The sequence below is a fragment of the Penicillium coprophilum genome (genome assembly GCF_028826855.1).
Source record: "Penicillium coprophilum strain IBT 35676 chromosome Unknown utg000005l_segment0_segment0, whole genome shotgun sequence".
In the NCBI taxonomy this organism is placed as follows: domain Eukaryota; kingdom Fungi; phylum Ascomycota; class Eurotiomycetes; order Eurotiales; family Aspergillaceae; genus Penicillium; species Penicillium coprophilum.
Genome location: NW_026622724.1, coordinates 824398 through 848209, shown reverse-complemented (window position 1 = coordinate 848209; position 23812 = coordinate 824398). Strand labels below are relative to the sequence as shown.

The window sequence follows — 23812 nt, the reverse complement described above, 5'->3', positions numbered from 1 at the left end:
GGAAACTTAGAAGCCTGTACATCCTAGTAGAACAGCTCCAATGACATCAAAACTGATTATTTGGTAGTAGAGCATTGAATGTAAAGAAAAGGTGAACTCTATTAAGTAGAAAAATCTGCCAGACAATCTATAGGCTTCGCGGTCTAGAATCAGGTACATAAGAACGGAACAAAAATGGGCAAGACGTATATATATAAGCCCCGGATTAAACAAAACAAAGAAAAGATCGCACGGCTAAATGAACAAATTAAAAATCAACAAATGCGACAGGCATTGCTTGCTTAACGGCGTGATTGAAGGACCTGGCCATTCTCACCACTGCCGCCGACAGTCGCCTCCTGCGATGCCAAAAGATAGTCAAAGCCAAGGGACTTGATCAGTCCAAACCACTTGAGAACTGGCATTGGCTCCAGACCCTCGCGGTCTCCTCGCTGCTGCTGGATATAAGCGCTAAGCTCATCCGTGTGGACAGCCAGCGGGCTTTCGTAGTGCGAGAACTTGGTCGTAGCCGTCGGAATAGGGGCCGCGGTAATGGAATCGCCAAGCCACTGGGAAACCTGCTCGGTGGGAATCAAGTCCACACGGCCCGCCCAGACGCTCATGTCAGGTACCTTGCTCGATGTGTCGACGTAATGGATGAAAGCGTCCATCAGTCGCTGTTTCTCCGCGGGATCTTGCTTTGTGGCGGGAAGGAAGCGATAGATGGACGACGGGACGTCCAATTCTTCCGCAGAGCGCTCCAGGATACGTTCGCTAGCCCACTTGCTACCAATGTAGCCATCTGTTCCGTCCGCGGTGGGCACATAAGCGGCCGCAGAGCCGGCGTCCTCTGTCGTGGCTAGCTCTGGAAGAACACCCACTGTGGAGATGTAATGAATGGGGACCTGGTGCGCGGCAGCAAGTTTGGCCAATTCTTTGGTAGGGTGAACGTTACTTGGGCGGAGAACATTGTAGTTGTCCCAGAATGATCTGACAGCACCCATGTGGAGAATGACATCCACTTGGCTTGCTAGCTCGCGGAATTCGTCCACACCCAGTCCCAAGAAGGGAAGGGACAGGTCACCTGGATGATAGGCCACATTTGGAGCAGAGAACAGCGGACGTACACGAGGCTTGTCTCGCACAGCGACACAGTGAATCGCGGCCACGTCGGGCCTTGCCGCAAGCTGCGGGAGCATGGCCTGGCCAAGGAAGCCTGTAGCACCTGTGACCAGCACTGTCTTGGCTGTCGCAGGGGTTTTAGGGGCAAGGTCGCGGAGGAAAGTGGGCACGGCGGGCGGGGTGGTTTCCTGTTCCCAGTTAATGGGGTCGACGGTCGGGCTTTCTTCGATCTTGCGCGCCATATCGCCGAGGACACTGGCTCCTAGGAGTTTGGCAAGAGGAAGTGCGACATTGAAGGCCTGGCGGATGCAGGCCTGGAGACGGATGACCAAGAGGGAGTTGCCTCCCACAATGAAGAAGTCGGTTGAAGGCCCTAGGTCAAGCCCCAGCTTGTCAACGTTCTTTCCCAAGACTTCCCGCCACACATTCCTAAGTTGCACCATAGTCTCAGTCAACTCGGCGTCGTCCTGTGTCTGCAGAACGCGGTCAGGCAGCGGCATAGCCTGGACTGCCTTGCGGTCAACCTTGGAGTGGTTGCTGAGAGGGAACTTGTCGAGCGGAATGGCCATCACCGGTATCATATACTGGGGGAGGGAGAGACGGGCGAGCAAGTCCCGCAGGAATGCATCTTTGTCTCCGATGTTGTGCTTGGGCTCAAAGACAACGTGGGCGACCAGGAACGGCGAATCACCGTCACGAAGCGTGACAACAACCTCTCTCAACGCACCGTCCGCAACGCAGATCATGTTGCTCTCGATATCGCTCAGCTCGATGCGAAGTCCACGGATCTTGACTTGTGCATCGCCCGCCATCCGACTATGGAACACCATAGCCCCGTCTTCTTGCAGATGGCCAATGTCACCGGTGCGGTACATACGCGTCCAGCCGCGGGCGATATCTTCAGACGTCGCAAATGGATTGGTCACGAAGTGTTTATCGGTGAGTTCTTGGTTTTTGAGGTATCCGCGAGATACACCGGCACCGCCGAGACAGATCTCTCCTGGCATACCAACGGGCACCGGTCGCAGCTGCTCGTCTACAACGTAGGTGAAGTAGTTGGGAAGGGAGAAGCCGCATGGGATACGGCCCATATCTGCCAACTTCTCTGTCTCGCGGTACGGGATCTCCATCTTATGCGACGAAATGGAGATCTCTGTCGGACCGTAGGAGTTGAAGAAACGGAGCTGTGGAAGATCAAGGCTTGCGAATTCTTGGGTGACGAGGGTGGTAAGTTGCTCACCACCACCGAAAGCGAAACGCCAGCTGTTTGCCTGTCGAAGGGTGTCGCCACCGTACTGCATCCAAAGCGAGTACTCAGACGGCGTGGCCTTGGTGTAAGTAATGCCTTGCTCTTGTATGATCTTGGTGATGGAAATTGGATCGCCACGCTTATCGGCAGGAACGATGTACGCCATGCCTCCATTGCAAAGGGCTGTGTACATCTGATCCGAGGAGTGGTTGAAGGTGAACGCACTCTGCTGGAGAGCGCGCTCCGCCCCCAAGCCCCAAGATTTGGTATATCCCTCAATCTCATTTCGGAGACCTGCGTGGGTGACGACAATTCCCTTAGGCAGACCTGTCGAGCCGCTGGTGTACAGGATTGCTGCAGTGGAATCCGCGTTTGAAGAGTTCGGGATGTGAGCCGCGGCTGCCTCTGGGAGGGTCGAGACATTGATAATGCTGGATCCCGGTGCCTCTACCTGTAGTTGTGGAGCATCGTCCTTTGTGGTTTCGTCAGCGAGGATGGCGAGAGGCTCGCAGTTCTTGGCGACAGTGGCGAGGCGAGCCAACGGATTGCGGAGATCCAATGGCACATAGACTGCACCGATGCGCATAATGGCAAGCATGGAGCATGTCCAATCCGCCGCAGGCTGCTGATAAACAAGTACTCGAGAGCCCTCATGTACACCAGCATTCTGCAAGGCCTCGCTTATAGCCTCGATCCGGTTGATCATACCTGAGTAAGTGAGAACCTTGCCAGTGCCGTCCATCAGGGCGACTTTGCGCGGGTTCTCCTCGGCAACCTGGTCAATCCGGAGGGGGAGTGTTCCGGGCCAGTCAGACGTCAAATTAAGACCTGCCTTGAAGTTAGTTTTGTTTTCCTTTTTGAGAACAAGCTTGACTGGGTAAAAGTTAAACTCACCGCGGCCGACCTCGACCGCTTGGGTCAGCTGTCGTTGCCCAAAAATGGGAGTGGCCTCCAGAGTCAATGACGCATCGGTGGTGACAGTCTCAAGGAAGTTGACATAGGTCTTCAGCAACAGGTTAGCAGCCGTGAGATCGTAGAGACTCGTCTGTACTCGAATCATCACGAGGGTGTCTGTAGCATTCCACTCAGTCACATCCAAGGTAATGTCGTAGGCTGTGCGTCCAGGGTGAACATCTTGGAATTCAAATTCACAATTACCCCAAGGGTACTTCTGCTGGGCTCCCTGTCGGTAATCCAAGAAGGCCTGGAAGAAAGGACTGTGTAGCGAAGAGCGAGCGATGCCCAACTCTGTGAGCAGCACATCAAACGGCAAGCGTGACGTTCCCAGTGCTGCGTAGGTCGTGTCTCTGGCTTCTGAAACGGCATCAGCAAAGGTCTGGTCGTTCTGACGACGGAAACGAAGGGTCAGAAGGTTGAGGAAGAAACCAATGCTGCCTTCCACGCTGCTGTCGTTGCGGGCGGCATCAGCAATGCCGATTGTCAGATCCTTAGTCTCCTCCCCGGCAAGGCAGAACAGCATGGCCTTGAATGCAGCCAGGTGGAAATGGAAGGGTGTGGACCGCTGTGCTTTGGACACAGCCTTCACTCGCGCGACCAACTCGGGTTCAAGGTCGATGGCCACCTGGTGGGCGGCGAAACCTTTCATGGCCACTCTAGAGCTTGTGCGAGCCATCGGCAGGAGCGGGAGGACAGGGGGCTGCTCACCAGCGGGGAATACTCCCTGCCAGTACGCCAGCTCGTCGCTCATCTCTCCCTTCTCGAGAGCCTGCCGCTGAGCCACCGAGAATGCAGGATATTGTCCTGGTGGCGCCCCGAGAGATTGGCCACTGTAAGCCTTTTCCAAATCTGCGGTGAAGATATTGAAGCTGGCGCCATCCATGACAATATGATGGTAATTGATCAGCAAATAATGGTTTCCGGATGTAAGCGTCAAGAGAACGATACGCATCACATCGCCACTCTCCAGGTCAAACACGTGCTCCTTCAGTTTCTTATACTCAACGTCAACTTCCTCCTCGGAGGCAACCTTCTTGCGCTCGAGTCGCATTGGAGAGCTACGTAGGACCCTCTGGTAGGCCTCGCCGGCTTCGTTCTCATTCTCAATGAAGCACGTCCGCAGTGCTTCGTGCCTGGTTGTAACTGTGCGAATGGCTCTCTCAAGGGCACCGACATGCAAGTTCCCAGTGACATGGAACTGGAAGACCACGTTCGGCGTTGTCGGGTCTTCGAGCAGGTGCCGCAAAAACCAGAATCGTGACTGCGGCAACGAGAGACGCTCGCTTTTGAGGAATTTTCTCGCCAAACGTTCAGGTGTTGCTTGTTTAGCGGCCTCAGAAGAGTCGTGGTCGGAAACAACAGACGGTGTGGTCATTGTGGTCAATGTCGTTGCGGCCTGCTTGTCTGGGGTCGAGTTCTCGCCTGGCGTCGAGGTCGAGTTGTCCCCGGATGACGAGGTAGAGTCGGAGACGGATCCCTCAACCCGTGACTGGGGCTGCTGGAGCTGGGACTGCGGCTTGGATTCGGTCGCAGCTGGCTTGGTGGGCTCAGCGTCCTTACCTTCGGTCCCAATGGATGCAGCAAGCTCCGCCGGGAGCTTCTCGAATGCTCCTTGGCACAGCTCGGCCAGAGATGCACCTCCGATTACCTTAAGAACAGGCATGTCCACCTTCAATTCCTTGTTGAACCAAGTTCGCACTTCCACGGCAACTAAGGAATCAATGCCCAGCTCGAGAAGAGGAGCATCATGATGGATTTCCTGGTCTCCTAATTGTAGCAAAACGCGTAATCGCGCTGCCAGACAATCTGTGTTCCTGTTAGCTTGCCACGACAAGATCTCGCACCAAGATAAACTTACCTTCCAGGATTTCAAGAGCCTCCTGCTTGCTTGTAGCAGTCGGAAGCTGTTGGCGAACAGGAAGTGACTTCTTATCCTGTTCGTCGGATCCTGATGAGGACGCGTCGCTCTGGCGAATCATGTGCGAGAAGAATGAATTGCTGAACCACGGGCCTGTGACCTCGTCCTTCTCATCGTCACCGTAGATACGGACACCGGTGGTGACCGTTGGAATGTAGTCGTAATCATTCTGACCTGGGTAACCGGCTTGAATCGCTTCACCGAGCGCTTTGCGGAGAACGGTCTCCGAGACGAGCGCTAGCCGGAGCTTCCTAAGCTGATCATGGACGCTTTGGTTAGCTGCCTCAATCAATCCGATGCCCGTCACCTGACCGATATCGAGGGCAGAGGCGGCGAGGCCACGTCTGCGACGTTGTCTGGCAAGACCACCCATGAAGGCATTTGCCGCATTGTAGTTAGACTGGCCAACATTTCCGAATACACAGGCGATGGATGAGAACATCACGAAGAACTCAAGGTCCTCGTTGTAGAAGATATCATCCAGATTCTTTGACCCGTCGATCTTGGGCCCAAGGACTCGCTGCATTGACTCGGCTGACATGTTTGAGAAGAGCTGGTCCTCAAGGATCATGGCACCATTGGCAATACCGGCAATTGGTGGGCATGTTGCCCGGATGTCATCCACAGCACGCTGTAGATTTTCCTTATCGAGAACGTCCATGGGAACAACCTTGATAGTGGCCCCTGTTCCACGGAAGGATTTCAGCCAGTCCTCGTCGACCTTGGGTCGTCGACTAGTCAAGCAAACACATCCCGCTCCATTCGAGACCATCCACTCACAGAGCGACTGTCCCATGGAGCCACTGAGACCAACGAGGATATAGGTTTTGTCTTTGGAGAAGAGGGCCTCGGCTTCGAGAGGGCGAACCTCGATCTCGACAAAGCCATACACAGGCCAGTGAACAGCATATGTTGCATGCTTGTAGCTGAGCGCACTTACGCGGTCAACCTGAGTAACCAAATCTTGAACTCCACCTGGGAATACGACGGTGCGGGAAACAGCATCTTTAAGGAGGCGTTCCAGAGCCGCGTGGTCATAGGACTGAGAGAGCGCTGACGCCTGGTGGCGGTAGAGACTAGTCGGGTTGATGCGACTGCAGCGCGCGGGCAAGAATTTATCCACTCGCAAACCGCTCTCGCTGAGGGAAGGTGTGGCTGTCAAATCGAGGAAATGTGTAGGCATGATTTGACGAAGCCTCTCACGCACGCAGTGGTTGGGAGTGCGCACATCCAGCGTGATCCACGCCGGGTCTCGCTGTTTGTCTTGTCCATCACATGTGAACTCCACGCCAACTGCTCTAGCGGCGGCTTGCTTGGTCAGGGCCGCAGCGAGGAAACGATCCTCACCCGAGCAGTGAACCAGCATGTGACTTCTGTTGGGGATTTGGTCAAGTAGTGAGCTAACGATGAGCTCACTCGCAACAGAGACAAGCAGGTCGTCAGCCTCAGCCTCCACATCTGCTGGTACACTTGCAACCGGCGCTGCCTGGGAAGAGTTGGTAGTCGAGACGAAAACCTGCAGCTTTCCATCTTTGCCTCTGCCTGCTCCAACGTACAGGAACATATCCGGGGTGACACGGACTGCCATCAAGGTTGAGGATTCGACTTTGATGAAATCGTCTGAGAACTCTTTAGGCTTGCCACCAACAAGCTCCACCAGAGAGGATGGCACATCTGCCGCCGGCGAAATGACGGTGATATTGGGGTGAGAAATAGGCACGGTCTTTGTGATGACGCGTTTGGACGAGTTTAGTCTGGCATTTTGCTCTGTGTTCACCATCAGTCGAGGAATCTTCAGCTTTCCATGATCAAGGAACACCTCGGGTTCCTTGGACCAAAGGAATGCAAAGTCACGGTGCTCCCTATCTCCCAATGCTGACGGGGGTGCCTCCCATGCGTCGAGGGCGGTCTGCTGCAGGAGATACTCGGAGATAGCCTTGGATGTATTGTGCTGCAGATCAGACACGTCGAGAAGATTCCAGGTGATATGTGCTGCCTCTTGCTGAACAGTGCGGCTGAATCCAACACTGGCCATGTGGTACGCGTGGTCGGTGTGCGCGCCTTGCGTGACCCAAACGATGTGCTTGGCCAGCTCCACCATGCGCTTCAGGCCATCCATCTTTTCAGTCGTCATGTCCTTGAAGATTGCAGAGTCGAGATCGACCAGATTCACGAAGGTGCTCGATGGGTTCAACTCAAGTGCTTCCTCCTCAGTAGGAAGACCACTGAGAATGGTTGTCTCGCCACAGAAGCGTCCAAGGTGGTCCACCACCTCCTCGGCAAGACGGACAGTCTCGAGAGTACCATTTCCGAGAATAACCAGGCTTTCGATGTGGACGGGTGCTGTAGAGGCAGAGAGTGGACGTCTCAGGAAGTGCACTTGATCGTCCACGGCCTGCGACGCCATGACTGAGAATGACCCATCCGCTCGGTCCATATCCGGGGTGGCGGCATCAACTCCGCCAAATCCAGCCTTGCGCAAGGCAGAATGCCAGATCCCCAATGTCAGCGGTGACGAGGATGTACGGCCATCAATCTGGTCAACCTGGCCTTCAGAAGTACCGACCGCGCTCGCGCTGGTGGGCTCCGACAGTAGTAGGAACCCTCCTGGCTTGAGAAGTTCACGCGCGTTCTTCAAGGCCGTGTGGAGGGGGTCAGTGGTTGACAGCACGTTAGACGCGATAATGATATCGAAGGAGCGAGGCTCATATCCTTGCTCAGTGGGCGGCTTTTCAATATCCAGGGTACTGAATGTCATCTTGTCGCTATGCGCGATGAAGAACTCAGACGCTCTGGCAAAGTAGTCCTCCGATGCATCAGTGTAGTTATATGAGGAATACTTACCCCCAATGCTCTCCAGGATCGACTTTGTGGCGCCCCCTGCTCCAGCACCTTGTGTCCAGTTAGCAAACCCAAAAAGGCCGTTCTTATTTCAAGTGCAGGAAGGAAAGTCTCACCTATCTCAAGAATTCGCGCATGTGGATAACGGTGCGTTACCTGCGCAACCATACTCGAGAGATTCACGGCAGCAGCTCCATCTGGCAGCGCAAAACCAAACTTGGTATTTGTGAACATGACGCTATCGTCGGCTGCGGTGGCCGGGGCAAATGGCTGGAGCACAATATCTTCCACGTGGATCATACAGTTTCTAGCATCTTGGTCGAGAAGATCGATACTGGCAGAGAATCCCTCGAACTCTGGATCAAGCGCGGAGATGACGGGTACTTTCGACCCTGAAGTAGGTAGCGAAGCACACACCTCTGGGTTGACGCGAAGGGCTTTCATTCCCACTGGGACGGAGAGTGACCCAAGTCGTCCATCTCCGGGAGCTGAGAATGCAAGGATCGATGCCTGGAAGGCCACATCCAGGGTGCTGGGGTGAACCAAAAATTCGGAAACATCCGAATCCTTGTAGGGGAACGAGTCCACGAGAACAGAAGACTGATTGAGCTTACGCTTCATTCCTGACATGGTTCTGAATGGGCCGCCGTAGTTGTACCCTAGCTCGGCAAGGCCAGCATAGAAACGGTCGGGATCAATCGCGGCCATGTTGTTCTCGGTCACTGGCAGGCGATCCAGCGCTGCTACATCCGGAATACCGAAGATGATCTTGACCGTTCCGCTGGCCATGAGCTCCATATCCAAGTCCGAGCCCTTAGTGAGGACAGGGACGGAGTAACAAGCGAACTGGGTGGTTGCGCTTTGGTCTGGGAGATACTTGACTCCTGTCAGGGTGACAAGCGTCTCAACACCTGCGCTGTCGCCGTCCTCAAATGTGAGAGCTCTTGGGATGATAAGGTCGTGCAACTCAAAAAGTTTGACCTGTCTGTTGCCAGCAACGTGTCTTGATGCCTCAAGCGCCATGGCGATATAGCCTGCAGCTGGGAAGACGGTCATGCCTTGCAACTGGTGACCGGCGAGCCAAGGAATCTCTGACTGCTTAAGCACATTCAGCCAGCGCAGCTCCTGTGCATTGGAATCGGTAGACAAGAAACCAAGAATCTCATGGTGGCCGTGCTTGCGCGTCCGCATTTTTCTCGATATGCGTGATTCGCTCCAATGAGAGCGTCCATGATTCCATTGATAGGAGGGTAATCCGGCCACTAACTTGGGAGGGCGAGAGCCTTCCGCAGCCACGGCCTTTTCGAATGACTTGAAATCAACCAACTGCGGAAGATGGGTCCACATGAAACCTAAGCCTTCGGCGAAGGCCTCGATATCGTTCTTCCCCCGGCTAAGGACACCAGTGTAGGGAATTGGGGTGTCCCGCACCTCTGAGATGTTTTGCATAGCCGGGCCTTTCAAAGCCGGGTGAGGTCCAACCTCAATCACCAGGTTAATAAGTTCGTCGCTGGCTGCAGCATTCTTAACAGCGTCCGCGAAGAGCACTGCATTGGTCATGTTATCCCTCCAGTAAACATCGAGGAGGTCGTCAATTGGCTCCATTGGCTCAGCAGATGCTGTGACACTAGAGAACCAAGAGCAAGCTTTGGACCGCTCTCGGTTGATTCGGATGCCACATGCCCGCAAGGCCTTAACGTATGCTTCTCCACAGGGCAACATATGGTGCGAGTGGTACGCGGTGTCTACCTTCAAAGCTCTGGCAAACTTGCGGTCTTCGTCAAAGACCTTCTTGGCGTGCACGACTGCGTCAGCATCTCCCGACAAGGTCACACTGGCGGGAGAGTTGTGGGCAGCGATGGTCAGGCGGCCCTTGAAGGTGGACAGGTTGATGAAATCTTGCGCATCCTCCCATGAGGTACCAACAGCCAACATAGCACCCTTTTGGCCAGTGGCTTCATTGCCTGCAAGGTGAGCAAAGAATCCACGGTAGTACGCAAGGCGGATCGCATCGTGGCCGGAGATGAAATCGGCTGCATACGCCGCAGCGATCTCACCAGAGGAATGGCCCACAACAGCGGAGAAGTTGATTCCAGCTGCCCGTAGAAGGTCAATCAGGGCAACCTGGATTGCTGTACACAAAGGTTGCGACAGCGCAGCTTCAGCAAGGCGCGAAGTGTCCGCTCCGGCCAGCATCTCCTCTTTGAGACTCCATGTCGGACGGTCGCCCTCTGGGAGCGTATTCAAGGAGTCTTCGAGCTCCTGAATCCTCTTTTGAACAAATTCTGATGACCGGATCAGGTGAGCACCCATCGCCGGCCATTGAGCACCTTGGCCGGTAAACACACCAAGCAAGCGAGGGGAAGTTTTGATGGTGGAGCGCAAACCGACAGTGGTCGTGGGGTTCTGGGTCACCTCTGCCAGCTTAATAACAATTTTAGACGCGAGCTGCTCAACGGTCACGGCCGAGAAGGCCGCCTTGGTCGACAGCTGGCTTCGGCGGGAATGCAGCGTCCACGCCAGGTCGGAGATATCGATGCTATCATGATGAGTCTTCAGATGTTCGGCAAAGAATTGTAATTGACCGAGCAAAGAAGCTTCAGACGCAGCTGAAAATACGAAAGGCGTCAATGTTTGGCCAGATGAGCCCGTGATTGTTGGCGCTTCGTACGACTCCAAAATCGCGTGTGAGTTGGTACCGCCGAAACCTGTGTTTGTCAGCATCGCGCTCAACCCGATGTTTAGGAAGATTTCAGTATCTACTCACCAAAGCTGTTAACACTAACACGACGGGGAACTCCTTCTTCCAAAGCTGGCCAGGGTGTCAATTTCGTCGGCACTTGCAGACCCTTGTAGAACGGTTCAATTTTGGGGTTCAAGGTCTCGAATAGCAGGTTGGGAGCAAAGGAGCCTGCCTGGATCATACTAGAGGCTTTGAGGACACCAGCGAGACCCGCACAGCCCTCAAGATGGCCGATGATAGTCTTGATCGATCCAACATACAGGGGATCCTCAGAGCTAGTGATGTGCTGACCGAAGCATTCGTGGATGGCGGCAGCCTCTTTCGGGTCTCCTGCCTGAGTACCCGTACCGTGGGCTTCGAAGAACTGTTGATTTGCTGTCAGCGCCTTAGGTCAAGCAAAATTTGGCCGTATCCGGCGGTATATTTTCTTACCTGTGGGCGGTCGTGAGGATTATTCGCAGGGTCCAGACCAGCTCTCTTGTACGTTTGACGGATGAGGGCAGATTGGGCATTAGAGTTGGGAACGGTCAACCCATTTGAAAAGCCGTCCTGGTTGGCTCCAGTCTCCCGGACGATACATTCAATGTGATCGCCATCCGCAATTGCATCACTCAGCCGTTTCAATACAACGGCTGCCACTCCCTCTCCACGGGCGTATCCATCCGCATCCGCGTCCCACATGCGGCAGCGGCCGTTAGGCGACAGCATCGTCAGCTTACTCTCACCGATATACATCTCGGGATTGAGAAGCACCTGAGTACCACATGCCACGGCAACCCGCGATTCGCTAGCGCGAAGGGTTCTCACACCCTGGTGCAAGGCGACGAGACTGGACGAACAAGCCGTATCAATGGTCATACTGGGGCCATGCCAATCGAAGAAGTATGAGACTCGGTTAGAGATGATTGCGCGATTGGTTCCAGTTGCGAAGTAGTTGGGCATGGTGTTGTGATCCCTGGTTAGGGTGTCGTTGTAGTCGGCGGTCATGGTTCCGGCGTAAACGGCCGTATCAGATCCTCTCAAAGACTCGACAGTATGACCACCCGCTTCGAGGGCTTCATACACGGTCTCCAGCAAGATACGCTGCTGGGGATCCATCGAGTCGGCCTCGTTAGGGCTGATGTTGAAGAAGGCTGCGTCAAACGCACGCACGTCTTCCTCCAACAGGTAGGACCGGAGAACATTGGATGTGCCGTGATGGCTGCCATCAGGGTGGAAAAAGGCCGAGGCGTCGAATCGGTCTGGGGGAATTTCCATGCCCACATCACGAGGGCTCTCAAGTAGCTTCCACAGAGCGGAAGGTGAGCTTGCAGATCCGGGGAAGCGGCAACCGCTTCCCACTATAGCGATAGCCTCTGGTTGTTGTGAAGGCATTGCTGAGATGATGGCTAATGTCGGTACTTGTGTATTTGGGTGGGTTTGTCTGTGTATATGTGTGTGGTGTGTGTGTGTGTGTTTGTGTTTGTGTATAATTGTATGTGTGTATAGGTGCAATACAATTGCTCTTCCTGGTCAAGTATTAAAGATGAAAGGGAAGTAGGGAAGAGACAAGACACAAGCGTTGATCCTCTATGGCATAGGTGTGACCGTAGATGATTTCCTCTATAGTTCAAACGGCAGCGAGCTCTATTATTACAGAAGCCATGAACAGTGCACAGATGTTCAACTCATTGCTAGCTATCACGATTATCGCCGACCAGCAACTAAGATTAGTCCAGCCCCCCTAAGGCCTCTCCCTCTCCGCCGATTTCAACGATATCGACAAGGGGTGGGCCCCGACGCATCGCAATGCTTGACGATTAGAGGCTTGCCTCAGATACGAACCCTTCATGTCAGATTATATTCTCCGATACCTTTATCATAAAGGATTTGGGGTTCGCCGAAGGTGTTTCATACCGAAAGGTTATAGTGGGGGGAGGTCGTATTTCTCCAAGCTCCCGCGCTACACGTATGCAGCTAATCAACGTTGTCTAGCTACTTATGTAGCCTTCGGCGAATAATTCTTACAGTATTACGTGATTAGTACCTCCTGAGGCTAGCCCTCTAGCATTTAGCGAATTAGCAGGGTTCCTTATCAAGGTAAATGGCAGGTACTCGTGAACGTGAGGCGTAAGCATTGCTGCAGTCATCACAGGAGATACTCCAGGATTCCATTTCTTGAATTTTCTTTAGTATCCTCACACTAAGCCACCCGTGCATAATCAGACTTTTAAGCCCGTGCTGTTCGTTTCATGCCGCCGGACCCGAATACCGGATTAGGCAAACAGCTTCTCGGATTATCCATGGCTTTTGTCAAGGTGTTCAGTATGTAGCCAGTCAACCACACTTGCTTTACTGGATGTCGGTGGTATCTCCCACGTGGCATCTTGGTGTCACTTTCTAGCTAGTCTGCAATGCTGTCAATGGTTTTCTAGTCGTCTTCCACGTGGGAGATGCATACAGAATCCTACAGATAAGATGGAGTAATTTCAAAGAAAATGCCAGTTTCATTTATTAAATTCGCGTGTCAATAACCCCCGGGTTCATCAAAAGCCATCGCCACCGATTGAGTGTCTAATTGACCTGATCTATGTACTTGGAAGTAGGTCTCAATCCTAGTCCACTCTTCTCATATGCCATATCAACCATCTTCATTTGGTTGAGGGAGTCCTGTCTATCAACCCAGTACTGGGTCGGACGACCCTTCACCCGGTTCACAAACTGCTCTAGCTGATACCGGAACGACATCCAGTGGTCCTCACCGTCAAGCTTAGAAATCTCGCCGGTGGCATCACGAGGCTTGTAGGCCTTCTGCGATCTCTTCTCGGTCCACTTCTTAAGGACCTTGTTGCTGGCCTTGTCACGGATCTCAAAGGATTCCTTAACATCAATCCGATGCCAGAAGACAGCGTGAATCCAGCCATTGATTGTCACCTCACGTGTGACATACTTCTGCTGGGAATCAGGAAGACTGTCATCCGCAACCTCAACTTTCCGATGCGTAACTGTAGCATAGGAAGGGTGCCAGATACTTGGGCCCTGGAGGGTGCTAAACGCCTCACCGATTCCGCCATTGGGGAAGCGGAATTTGGTCTTAAACTCATAGTCACAGTCGTGGTGGATACCTTCGGTGAAGGCCTTGGTATCGGCGACCAGGCACTCCTCGGGCTCAGCGTCAAAGATAAGACGTAGAGCGGCGAAATTGTAAGTACCCATTCCCATCATAGTTCCCCCCGCAAGGTGGTGCTTGAAGTGGATGTGGTCCTTGCTGACGAACCACCAGGGGATCATAGAATAGGTATCCACGTGGACCACATCAGCGGGAGTGATTAGCGACCGGAAGATCGACCAAATGGGGTGGAAGCGATAGTGAAAGGCTTCCAGCATGACCGGTGCATTGGGCAGGTCGAATTCTGGAAGATTGAAAAGCACCTCGGCTTCCTTGGCATTGGACACAGAGGGCTTCTCAAGAAGAACATGCTTTCCAGCCTTGATGGCCTTCACGGCCCATTCGAAATGCAAAGCATTGGGCAAAGGGATGAGAATTACATCAACATTGGGATCATCGAGGATTTCTAAGGACAAAATATTAATAACATGAACTTAGGGGGAAAAGGGTATAACAGGGGTAGATCACCAACCTTGATAGGTATCTCTAACAACTGGAATACTGTTGCTCTTCGCGAATTCCTCGGCACGTTTTCGGTCCCGGGCCGCCACAGCATAGAGCACCACTTCGGGATGCATCTTGGCGGGTATCGTGAGGGTCATACCACTACCATTTGTCAGTATGTGCGAGATAGTTCCTCAGTTTCGGACCACTCACGCTGAATTCGCGGCTCCCAGTATACCAAATTTGAGGGCATCTTTGCTCTTCTCAACCTTGGGTGGATCAAACGCCCACCAAAGACGCATCAATTGACCGACAGACATTTTGATTTTTAAGCTTGTATAGATGTAAATACGCGATAGTTGGGGCGCTTTTCAGTCTTAAAGGTTGGACAACGGAAATTCACTTGCTCCAAAGAAAAAAGGCATTCAAACTATAGCACTTAATACCATTGAATACTGATTTTACATTTACTTTTTGACGTTCAACACCATGTATCTGATAAGAAGACGACTTGACGCCGAACCTTTCGAGCCAAATATGACCGAATATCCATATGAGGCCATCCCCAAGCCTAGAATGCTGACATGAGAAGTCACCGATCAATCGACCAATCAGATCGCCAACAAACCGCCGAAGGATTAGCGAGGCACAGCGAGGGATTAGCGAGGGCGGCTCTTGATAGGCAGCTTAACCTCTGTGTTCTCGCGATGCGACCTCGTCCCAACTTCGGATTTCTTCCTCGATAGCTTAGAACCTCGCTTGCTAATCTCCGTGGCGCAGCCCCCTGTCTAGCAACTTACCAATCTCCTCTAACTACAGATGTAGTTTAGCAGCTCAATCGATTTCAAAGCACGTCTTTTCTTCTAATGTTCATTTAAGTAATTCCGTTCGTAACATTTACATCCTTCAATTCCATCCAAGCAACCAGTCTATCAGTTCCTCGTCCTATTCCCAAATTTTACAACTCAAACCCAATACAATGGCTAAGACTCTTGCTATTTTCGGTGCCACCGGTCAACAAGGCAGCTCCGTCCTCAACCATGTGCTGAACGACCCAGAGCTCTCCCAACAGTACAAAATCCGGGCTATCACCCGCGATTCCACCTCCGAGAAGGCCCAGCAATTGAAGGAAAAAGGCGACATCGAGGTTGTTGATGGGGACGTGAACGACCCCGCCTCCCTGGCGAAAGCCTTGACCGGCGTGCACACTGTCTTCGCTATGACCACACCCGACATTAGCCCCGACGCTTTCAATGTCGAAGTCAACAATGCCAAGCGAATCGCCGATACCGCCGTTGAACAAGGTGTCCATTATTTCATCTGGAGCACTCTCCCCTCAGTTCGCGACCTTTCCAACGGCAAATACAGCTCCGTCGTTCCCTTCGATGCCAAGGCCGCCGCCGAGGACTATATCCGAACCCTCCCTATCAAGAGCGCCTTCGTCTCCCTCGGCTCGTTCATGGAGAACCTCCAGGCCCAGACTTTCTTGGCTCCCACACCAGCGGCCGATGGCACTTACGTGCTCGCCCGTCACACATCTCCCAAGGCCCAATTCCCCTTGATCGACGCTGTCGGTGACACCGGCAAGTTCGTCGGCGCTATCCTCGCCGAGCCTGAGAAGTTCCAGGGAAAGCGACTCCACTGCGCCACAAAATTGTACACCGTGGAGGAGATCGCAGCCCTTCTGTCCAAGAGTTCCGGCAAGACCATTGTCTTCAAACAGGTCTCCACCGAAGAGTTCAAGGCAGGCTTGCCTTTCTTCCAGGATGTTTTCGCAGAGGGATTCAGCTTCATGGATGATTATGGATATTTCGGCCCTGGCACGGAGGAGTTGGTTGCAGAAGCTGCTGCTGCCGCCCGTGGCAAGCTCTCCACTTTCGAGGAGTTCTTGGAGAGACACCCATTCCAGCTTGCATAGATAGATAACCGCGCCAATGCCAAGGGCTGGTACACCCCACTGAGTGCATAATTCCCATAGAATTCAAAATTTGAATATATATATGATTTAACCTTTCACTGCCTATATCTCCTCCCAGTAGATTCAAACTAACTTCTCTTTGCACTATCTCTTGTTACTGCTTTATCTTCAGATCCAGCTTCAGCTGAATCCGTCATTTGAACTTCGTGAAAACTAGGTAAAGACTCCCAGGGTGGAGCTTCGCGGGCCGTGCCGAGAGTGAACCACTCCGTGGGCCTCGGGATGTTAGCAAAGAGGATAGAGACTTCGATTTACGTAAATTGCCTGGGAAAGAGCACTCGGTCAATATTTGGACTCTTCATTGCGCAAGGTTCGAAAAACCAAGAAAAGAGACAACGGGGTATCGAAGGCATAAGAACGCCTCAAAGCCCTCGAATGCCACTCTCTGGGCGAAGCAATGTCCTCAGAGCAGCGATGCGTAGTGGCGTTAACAGTTTTATAGAGTTAGACCTAACTAACTAGTGCGCCACTTCTCAGGTACAACCACTAAGAGCTTTGCACTTCAGGCCAGGGGTCTCGAGACCGAGAACGCTCAACAGTAGGGTTAGAAACGAATGGCTGGGTATCTTTTGGATGTGCTTTTTGCATGGGGTTTGAGGCGTCTTGTTAGATATGATAAAATCGTTGTTGAGAAACCTTCATGCCAAAGCCAGATTGGACCTTTACCCTGATCTGGATGGGTCTTTCCCTCCTTCCCTCTCTTCATATATACATCTTAGCTCGGTTGTTTTCTTTCCCTTTTGCATTCTCTAGTGTTGTGTTGTCACGTTGCTCACTGAAGTCATCTTTGAATCTCTCGACTCCATTCAATGTATAGATATATATATATGCGTGTATCAATCACCTCCAAATCTTTCACCCCATCCTCTTCGATATTCTGAAGTCTCACCCCCCTACACCTGCTTCACTTCTTCAGCTACCCTCTTCAACCTTCGTCTCTCATTTTCCTTTTCTGGAAAACGGGGCTTGAGGAGGGGAAGGATATACCTTGGACTGCCTTGTCAGACAAATCAAATTACGACAACGCATTAGGCCCATGGCAGGAAGGAGGATTACCTTGTTTACTGTCTGGTGATGGTTGCTGATATCAATCAATCTGACCAAGCCGCGGAGGTTAATTCAAAGTCAGCAAGCTCGGATCTGCAACTTCGATAAGCTATCTCGGATCCAAGCCACATTACACTTGAAGTGCACGCAAGACGAGGGGAAAATCCACATTCCAAAGCGTTCCCGGCCAAGCGACAAAGAAGAGAGGAATCCATATCCCATCCAGTAAGTAAGTGCTAACATTTAGTCAACGAGCCTGTACCAGCAGCGCCCAATTTCATGATGATATTCGGACGCTTTTGTGCTGTCAAGAGCTTAGGTTGGATATCGAAACTCGCCGCTTTTGATATCACGACACGACAGAGCTGCCGACATGAAACTCTACCATAATACATTATCTACAATCATTGAACGATTTATCTTGGCAGAAATATGTCCTGCTGAATCCAAAACTCCAAATTTCTATTCTTTTTCTGACCCCAAGCAATTCCCAGACTATCATGCCCACCGACGTGGCTATCTAATATGGGACTCTAATACCTATGGTTGTCAGTTGCGTGGAACACCTCTCGGATCTCTACAGTCAAGAAAGGGCAGTGTGGTCGCCAGAAGTCAATGGGATTTAAAAAGCGCAGAAATGCCGGATACCGGAGTCATATGGCCAGTGAGTTACGCCGCATTCTCACATCGGGGTGGACTAACTATCTCCATATAGGTTTGACACTGAAGCTGCTGTCTATGATTTTCCTGACATAACCCACCCGGCTGTGACTCTCTCTTCCCTAAGTGTATCGCGAGAGGACAAATCATATGCTCAAGTTCATTTCCAACAGGCTACACAATCGATATGGAATATGTACCTGGAGGGCGAACGACTTTGTGATATATGGTACAGTCTAAATGCACCTGAACGAGCTGATGTTGGAGAAGAAGGTTCGAAGGCTATACATGCGCTTCGGGCGATCTCTATCCGTCCTGATGATATTGGAATGCACAATACTAGGTATGTTAGAGAGAGTAGGGCCATTACTCTTCACGACTTTGAGGTTATGGCACCGGTTAGGCCGAAAACACTCATTCCTAACACCACGAGATGAGAAAGATATTCAAGTCAAGCGCGCTCCCTGCAGGTGAACAAGGTGGTTAGTTTCGATTATATGATGTTCATGTACTCAAGTTCTTCTTTTTGACCGGCTTTTTTTTTCGTATTATTACAAGTCTGCCGCTTATAGGGCCTTGTCATGTCTTTTCCAACTCGTCGTGGTTCAACCCATCTGAATAGGAGCCTGCTCAACAGTTCGGAGGCAGCCCTCCTTTCGTCCTCCCCGAGGGCAGATTGTCCCGTATTTCGCGAGTGAGGGGACGGCACGTATCATTCAATTACAGGGCCAAAGAAATGTTACAGTGACTTATGTTTTATCTCGATGGACGAGAGTCAGTTGCATTGTGGAATGGCCAATATTTATGCCTCAAAATTCATGCCCCAATATCTGAAAGAGGCTGAATGCAAGCAATGCATTCCTTTGACAGGGATGGACCGATCCTTTCCTAAGAATAGACGATGGCGTTCGGAATCCACTAGAAACCGGCAAATACCAAAGATAGGCCGGAGTATTCCTGTATCAATCTCTTGTTACAGTAAATACCACTCGTTGCGACAGCAACATAACCCGTACCGGTTCCACAGCCGCAGCAGGTTTCGCTACCGCCTATCCACTAGCCACTGGAAGGTTCAAGGTCAAACCGCCAAGACCCCGGACCAAGATTTGCTGGCAACGGCTCCCGAGCGACCCGTCGTATGATTTCAATAGATCTCGAACAAGCGAAAGATTTCTTCTAGAAGAGCTCGTGTTTGATAGTGCTGGACCATTTAATGCCGGGGACTTGGCTCTGGTCCTGATCCTCCTGGAATGCCGAGTGGCTGGAATTTTCGAAAATTCTGGAAGCCACGTTGTCCCAGCTGGATGTGGGGTCAATCAAGATTTCAAGTTCTAAGATAGATGGAAAAGGTGTTAATTTTAGCCCTAGATCTGCGACATACGGTACCTAAACAAGGTGCTTTCTGTCCCGGAGGTTTGGTATATGGTAAGTGTGGATTTGTTTGGTGGATGTCAGGTAGAACTGCGGTAACCGAAATGAGTGATTCAGATAAATTGGTTTGACCTTGGAGGACCCCGAAGTTTGCCGCGCGATGTTGGATCTCGTGTTTTAGCGTAAAGTAGCCTCACAATAGCCCTCGAACTAAGCTGGCTTTGGAAACAGGCACGTTGGCTTGCGACGGTTTTTCCGGGGACAACTTCCTGGCCTTACTTGCCCCACTGGGGCTGACCATATTGATTGTTTCTGCCTTAGGATGAAGCGACTTGCACCAATCGCGATAGTGAGATCAGGTCAGTGTGGTGGGGTATTCTTTTTTGGAAGGCCGGAGCCGCCTTGAACCGGGTGTTGTTCCGGATAAGACATGGGACCCGCAATATTTGTGTCGGGAGAAGTTCAGCCACGATATCTAACGTAGATAATTAAAATCCGATGAATCATGCGACATGTTCCAGATACGTGTGGATTATTACAATCTCTCGAGGATTCCGCTTTCCCGCGACCCCGCTGTCCCGCTTTGTCTTGGATACAGGATGGGTATTGCAAGCTCTGGGAAGCAGAGTACCTTGTGAGGTCGCTTGATATCCGAATCATGGCCACGTATCAGATCTCGCTGATTGTATGATCACGCGTCACTTATGAAACGAGCACTCGTGCCGCCCGGAGGTTGTGCATAAACTCCTGTAAGCCGTGCCCTAGAGATCGTATGGAGTTGATTGCGGAATCGGCCCCCGGCAACAGAAAAATCACCAAGTCTAAGGTACAAGGTAGAGAAGTAGAATATATCAACCTAGGATAAGCAATGACACCATGCCGGCTCCGGGATGGGGTTTCTTTCTGAAACATAGGTGTGATTTTGAACAGGACCAGGACGAGTCGCAATGCATGATTCTGGTTACACCGTCAGTGATGTGCGAGCGAGGAGCCGCCCTATGATACTGTTGCACCAATACCCTCGGAGATGATGGGAACTTTTGTTCCACGTTGAGTCACATGCACGTCCAATACTTGGAGAGAAAAGGCAAAAAAAAAGAAAAGAAAACAAGAGAGAAGACTATCTGCCTTCCTGCAGTCTGAACCGAAATACGAACTTCAGCATTTAGCCACAGCCGGACCGGTGGTTGAAGGTGCTCCAACGGAGGCAGACCCGAGTGTCGTATCAAATGGAGATGTCAGAGGATCGTTTGGTGTCCCTCTTTGTATGTTTCTTTTTTCCCATTTCTGTATTAGTGCGGGATCCTATTAGCCTGGCTTGGTTTGCATATCAAAGCTGGAAAGTGTCAACACTGGAAGCAATCGAAAATGCATCGAAGGAGCGGGACGAGGCTGAGCTGAGAGTGGCTGTGGGCTGAGAGCGGGGAATGTGTGAGACGTGTCAGTCGCTGTGATGGCCATCCTTATTGTGGTAGTAATGGATAGTATCATTTTTTTTGACATGCACTGTCATCCTTCAAAGGCAGAGATGCCAACGTGCATGCGTCAAAGCGGGGTGCTTCTTTTCGAAGGTTGCCTAGTTTGGTCAAAGAGTACCTCATCACCGAAAACAAGATGTACATTTGAGTACATTGTCGCTATGGCTGTACGTTTTAAAGTGTTCGTATCCAATAAGTCATTTCAAGAAAGTCACAATCACAATGGTGTGATATGACCGGGGAAGCAGGGGTATGATATTCCAAAGAATCCGAGACTAAGGTGATAGACCAATCCTGGCTCCAGTGAGGCGCAACGGTTCCATCCCCCTGGGTCTGTATGATTAGCATGTAATCTTGAAATATTGGAGTCTTACTTGGAGTCTCTGTACACACCAGGTGATTTTAGGTAGATGCTAGGGTGTTTCGAATAAGGATTATAATCTAGGTCATTAATATTTGTAGCATAATAGTATGGATACTATAAGGGGGAAACATATTGCACTGAAATAGAGGCAAGCCCCTTCCGCTCTCTCCTGAAGATCAGACCCAGACGGGGCATACCTCAGTTTTAAGGCACTCACACTCCCTATTTTTCCTTTTTGTTTGTGCCTCATTAATTAAAAGGTATACCCCTGAGATGCCAACGAGGGTCTTTTTCGATCCCTCGCGCTATAAAATGCCCGCATTTTCCAATTTCCAATGTTCTAAGGAACATTCGATGTATCAAACAGTAATACCGTATGGGTATTCGAAAACGAAAACTACCGTAACGAACTGGAATTTCGTTCATTTGATCTCGCGTCTTCATGATGTCACCACAATGCCCAGTATCTTGCTAAAACAAGTTGGAATAGGACAGGGTATATCGTCACCCTGTTAGATTATGATATCTTTTAATATAGAAGCAAGTCTAACATTGGCATGAAAGAGAGGTATGGATTTTTATTTTTATTTTTACTTTTTACTATAATCCAATTGATGCTAGGGAAATGGCCCCGGGGAGTATTCAAGCGCGATCAATCAAACCCCACACAATCATAAAGAGAACAAAGAGCATCGAGAGTTTTTTTTTTTCGCCGACGGTCTCATCTCATAGGGGGAACCCACCGCAAAAAGCGGGGTGTCGTCATTTAGGGCTGTTGATCGTAGGTGCAAGATTGACCACATCGTATACATTAACCTGGTACGGAGTAGAGAGTTTTGATGGACTTACTTACCTTTCTGGGCAATATGGCGCCATATAACTCCGTCAATCTTGTCGACTTTTTGATATAAGGCTCAAATAATGACGTGGGTACGTATTACCTATACCTACCAGTAATTTTGACCTTCCAGAAGGAAACGTTGGAAGTATTGACAGGTCCCCCTGAATGTCAAATACACTAGCTTAAACCGACTCCGTACTCCATAGAACGACCCTGTCAAGTAGTGGACCTCCAAGCCAATATGGAAGAACCTAAGAATCTTGGAAAAAAAAAAATAGTAAGACATTTTATACGCCCAATCCTTTGATGTCTTTGACCTAGAGGTCTGAGAGGATGATTGGGTGAAAATTCCAAAATGAGACAGCCCTGTCCCCGCTAGGATTATGATGATGGTCAAAGCCAGCGCCCAATGACTTCTAAGAACCGAGGTCACGGGCAAACATTTCATGTAATCTACTGGATTACCGCCTATCTTCCTACTTGTAGACTTCAAGTCGCACGTCGCACGTCGCACGTCAGAGCTAGAAAACCATATCGGTGGAAGCGTGGCATGATAGCCCGAGTTCTTCACATTGTGCATATGTACCCAGTACACTATTGAGTACGAAGAACAACTTCGGCAAATGAGGTTCGATAACCACCTCCCCTCCTCATCCCGTCTGCATATACCCCCCCTGTCTGATCCTGGTGGAGATCGCTGACTGGCTGTTTGAATTATGGATCACCCGAGGCACAGTGATTAGCGGTCAGGATGTTTTCACCAAAAACTATCGTGTTGCTGTCATCGGAGATGCGTGGCTGTTTAAGAACCCGCAGATCCTTGCTTCAGCCACCGCTCTTTGTTACCTTCGTTCCTGAGTGGGGTATACTGGGGCTAGTGCAAGTTGGCAAGAAACAGCATATAATTATAATATGAATAAATCAAGACTTGACTTGAGGATCTCTTTGATTACATGGTGCTTCAATATACATAGTCAAATAATAAAAGAATTTGTTTTGAATTCCCTGCAAGTTTTAATCTATTTTGCCGTTGATATCTCCTTGGGAAACCGACGGTACTCTTGTCCCGCCACAACCGCCCTGCACGATATCACGTTGATAGGTTGATAGCGCACGGAGCATGGATAGACACGGTCAACGCTGGTGTCAAAAGTGTGGTTATGGAGTTGATATATGAGTCATCTGATCCTAGGGTATCTGCATTGAATCAAAGGAAGTTCAGCACGGAATAAAAAAGCAAAAGGTGATGTCTATTGCCCCTTTGGGATATTCCTACCTATTGTATTTTCCGATATTGCAACGCATGCAAAACAGCAAGGAGAGGCCTGTGCCAAAGAAGTTGCGAAGGTATGTGAGGCTCTCAGACATCCGAGTATGTATCTAATCACTATGGGAATATCGTCTGAGGTCGGAACAAGATCCTTGTCAGGAGTTGCTAGGTTGATGCGGCTGTCAGGACCAGAAGAGGCTATCGCCCTTGAACAACGCTAACTTCATTCAACAGCCAACTTGGGTAACGTGCAGGAGCGCGGGACCAAGACAGTGTGAGGGGAATCATCTTTCTTTTCTCCGGCTGTAGCGGCAGAGATTTGTCGAAAGAATCAAGGAAATGGTGAAGCACGGCATCGCCAGCTCATCATTTCAACGGTTGCGGGGTTGACCCGCACATGTT

General features: G+C 50.9%; 3 protein-coding genes across 3 annotated transcripts; 1 reads left to right on the top strand and 2 right to left on the bottom strand.

The window, feature by feature from the left end:
- Positions 1–281: 281 nt before the first annotated feature.
- Positions 282–12183, bottom strand: N7500_007896 (Acyl transferase/acyl hydrolase/lysophospholipase; the record flags this gene model as incomplete). The annotated part of the gene is made up of 5 exons (XM_056679040.1): positions 282–5113; positions 5166–8117; positions 8183–10774; positions 10834–11173; positions 11242–12183. The coding sequence occupies 5 exons, from the start codon at positions 12181–12183 to the stop codon at positions 282–284; spliced, it is 11658 nt and encodes a 3885-aa protein (XP_056529412.1).
- Positions 12184–13362: 1179 nt separating this feature from the next.
- Positions 13363–14721, bottom strand: N7500_007895 (Gfo/Idh/MocA family protein; the record flags this gene model as incomplete). The annotated part of the gene is made up of 3 exons (XM_056679039.1): positions 13363–14363; positions 14430–14563; positions 14615–14721. The coding sequence occupies 3 exons, from the start codon at positions 14719–14721 to the stop codon at positions 13363–13365; spliced, it is 1242 nt and encodes a 413-aa protein (XP_056529411.1).
- A 659-nt stretch (positions 14722–15380) lies between these two features.
- N7500_007894 (NmrA/HSCARG family protein) lies at positions 15381–16319 on the top strand (the record flags this gene model as incomplete). The annotated part of the gene is made up of 1 exon (XM_056679038.1): positions 15381–16319. The coding sequence occupies one exon, from the start codon at positions 15381–15383 to the stop codon at positions 16317–16319; it is 939 nt and encodes a 312-aa protein (XP_056529410.1).
- Between the last annotated feature and the right edge of the window lie 7493 nt (positions 16320–23812).